The sequence below is a fragment of the Engraulis encrasicolus genome, chromosome 10 (assembly GCF_034702125.1).
Source record: "Engraulis encrasicolus isolate BLACKSEA-1 chromosome 10, IST_EnEncr_1.0, whole genome shotgun sequence".
Lineage (NCBI taxonomy): Eukaryota > Metazoa > Chordata > Actinopteri > Clupeiformes > Engraulidae > Engraulis > Engraulis encrasicolus.
The window spans coordinates 26,468,497-26,470,996 of record NC_085866.1 but is presented as its reverse complement, the minus strand read 5'-3'; the positions used below and the strand labels follow the sequence as shown (position 1 = coordinate 26,470,996).

The following is a 2,500-nucleotide window of genomic DNA, read 5'->3' as shown; positions in this document are numbered from 1 at the left end:
TGTGTGTGTGTGCGTGTGTCTGCTCATGCATGCATGCATTTATATGTGTGTCAGGTGTGTGTGTGCATATACTACATACCCGTATGTACGTCATACAAGTACAGCATATTCATTGCAGAATATTAATTACCAATTACTAGATAATTTATGAGCATTTACTATGGTTGTACTACCTGATGATTAGCTGAACAGTTGCACACTGGGGCCCAGGGCAAAACACTGATAGGGCCCCCCAACAGCATGCAAAGGTCAAAAAAGGGCCCCTACCAGGGACGAGCCTAGGCCCTGGGGCACATGCCCTCCTTGCCCCCCCTATACCTCCAACCCTGAACCTGACGTGTGGGTCTAAAAAAATGTCATGACATGAGTGCGTATGTGTGTGATCCCAGCTGGAGTCGATGTATATGTGCGTGTGTGTGTGTGTGTGCATGTGTTTGTGCATATACAGTATTTGTGTATTACAGTATTTGTGTATGTGCGTATTTGTGTGTATGCATGCCCATGTGTGTGTGCATGTGTGCCTACTCATGTTAGCCTGGCAAGACAACCTAAATGTGAGATTAAATGTGAATATTAAGTCTTGCCCTGATCAATGACACATCGGAAGATTGTTGATGGGATCAACCCGTTGTTTTTCAACTGTTTTTTTTTTTTTAACTGTGTCTGTGCCTTTTGGCCAATGCTTTGTTGTCACTCCCTCAAAACCCTGTCCGCTTTGCATCCAAAGATTCAAACCAAATCAAACCAAATCTGCTGCGTTGTGATTGGCCAGCCAGTTTCAGGACCTGGGGCATTGTCCGAGGCTAGTCCCACGCGCAGGCAAAAATAATTTTGGCTGCTGCCGGGTGGGGCTTATTTACTAGGCTATGCTCATGTATGTGTATGTAAATAATGTGCGTATCTGTGTGTGCCCCCAGCTGGAGTCGGTGGAGCGCAACGAGACGGAGCTCAACACCATCGTCCAGAAGCGGCTAGCCCATCAGCTGAGGGACGTCACCGAGGCCACCGCCCGTTACTACGGCAACGACGTGGCCATCGCCGACCGCCTGCTGTCCCGGCTCCTGACCTTCGAGACGCTCCAGACGGGCTTCGGCCTCACGGCCACGCAGGACGCCCACTTCAACGAGGTACCGTAACGCAGCCGGAGCCGGGAGTTACCATGGAAACTAGCTGGGATGTAGTGCTAGTGCTAGCCGAGCCAAGCGGAGAGGAGCACATCACTTGGCACCCGGGTAGCGTGTCTGCCCGTGTTTCTGTCTGTGAGAAAATGTACACATACATAGACACGTGCACACACGGGCACACACACACACACACACACACACACACACACACACACACACACGTGCACACAAACACACAGACACACACACATATATGTGTGTGGGCACGCACACACACACACACACACACACACACACACACACACACACACACACACACACACACACACACATGGATGCACCTCACATGTGCACACGCACACACATAAGAAGAAACCAGAATATAAAATCCTCTGGCTTTCATCTCTCTAAGTAGTGTTGACAACATGAAAAACAGCAGCATTTCTTTGAAAATCAACACGGATTGTTGAAGCTCATTATATATATATTTTTGTATTCGTGGTATTAGCAATCATCAGTGTTCTGTAACCTAGTTTCAGAAGTTGCAACTCCAAGTCTTTGTTCAGGCAATTTTCCAAAACGCAAGCACTTGGCTTTGGATGATCATCAAACATCCCCAATTTCACAGGATATTTCTTGGTTTGGTGAACAATGGCAAATAAAACATGACTCATTTACATACATTACCATGATATTTAGTCAGTAGCAGGATTGTCCATGGCTCTTGTAGCCTGACAAGCCAGGGTATAATATGACATGTATACAGTAGTCTGGGCTCGCACCATTGGCAACATCAACTCGCTAAGCCTGTCTCAATGACTCGTTAAACAGATCCCAAATTAGACAGAGCGCTGTAATTAGAGGACAGAGCCATGGCCCAGCTACGATGATCCCCTATGGTGTGAGGCTAGACCAACCTGCCACGAAAAGCATATTCTGCCTGTAGGGTTTCATGTACTGTAGTCAGAGTTGTATAAAGTAGAAGTAGATGTACTGATGTAATTACAACACTAGTGGGATGATATGTATGGAATAGCGGACGACGAGGTGTCCCAATATCAAGGGAAATAATTGACGAGGCGGAGCGTTCTAAACAGCCCGACGGCGCAGCCGAAGGGCTGTTCGCTTCGCCAAGTCGATTTTCCCTTGATATCGGGATACCTCGAAGGCTGCTATTCCGCTTATCACCCGGTTACCAGCATTTAAGTATTAATTTATTAATTTATTAGTAAGTTGATCTAAGGCTTCGTGAGAAAGTAGATTCACCACTGCGCTTGGTACGTTGCTATGGGCACCACTTCCTAATCTAGTGAGACGCGCCTCTATCGGAGGCATAGCCTAAGGACGCGCGCAGAATGTTGGGGTGACTTGACAAC

The 2,500-nt window shown here is 47.3% G+C and overlaps 1 protein-coding gene across 1 annotated transcript in view; it reads left to right on the top strand.

The window, feature by feature from the left end:
- celsr3 (cadherin, EGF LAG seven-pass G-type receptor 3) overlaps positions 1–2,500 on the top strand; it is a 123,035-nt gene that overhangs the window by 88,053 nt on the left and 32,482 nt on the right. Inside the window, exon 24 of the mRNA XM_063209446.1 lies at positions 918–1,127. Coding sequence (XP_063065516.1) covers positions 918–1,127 — 210 coding nt within the window. The remainder of the gene's footprint in view (positions 1–917; positions 1,128–2,500) is intronic.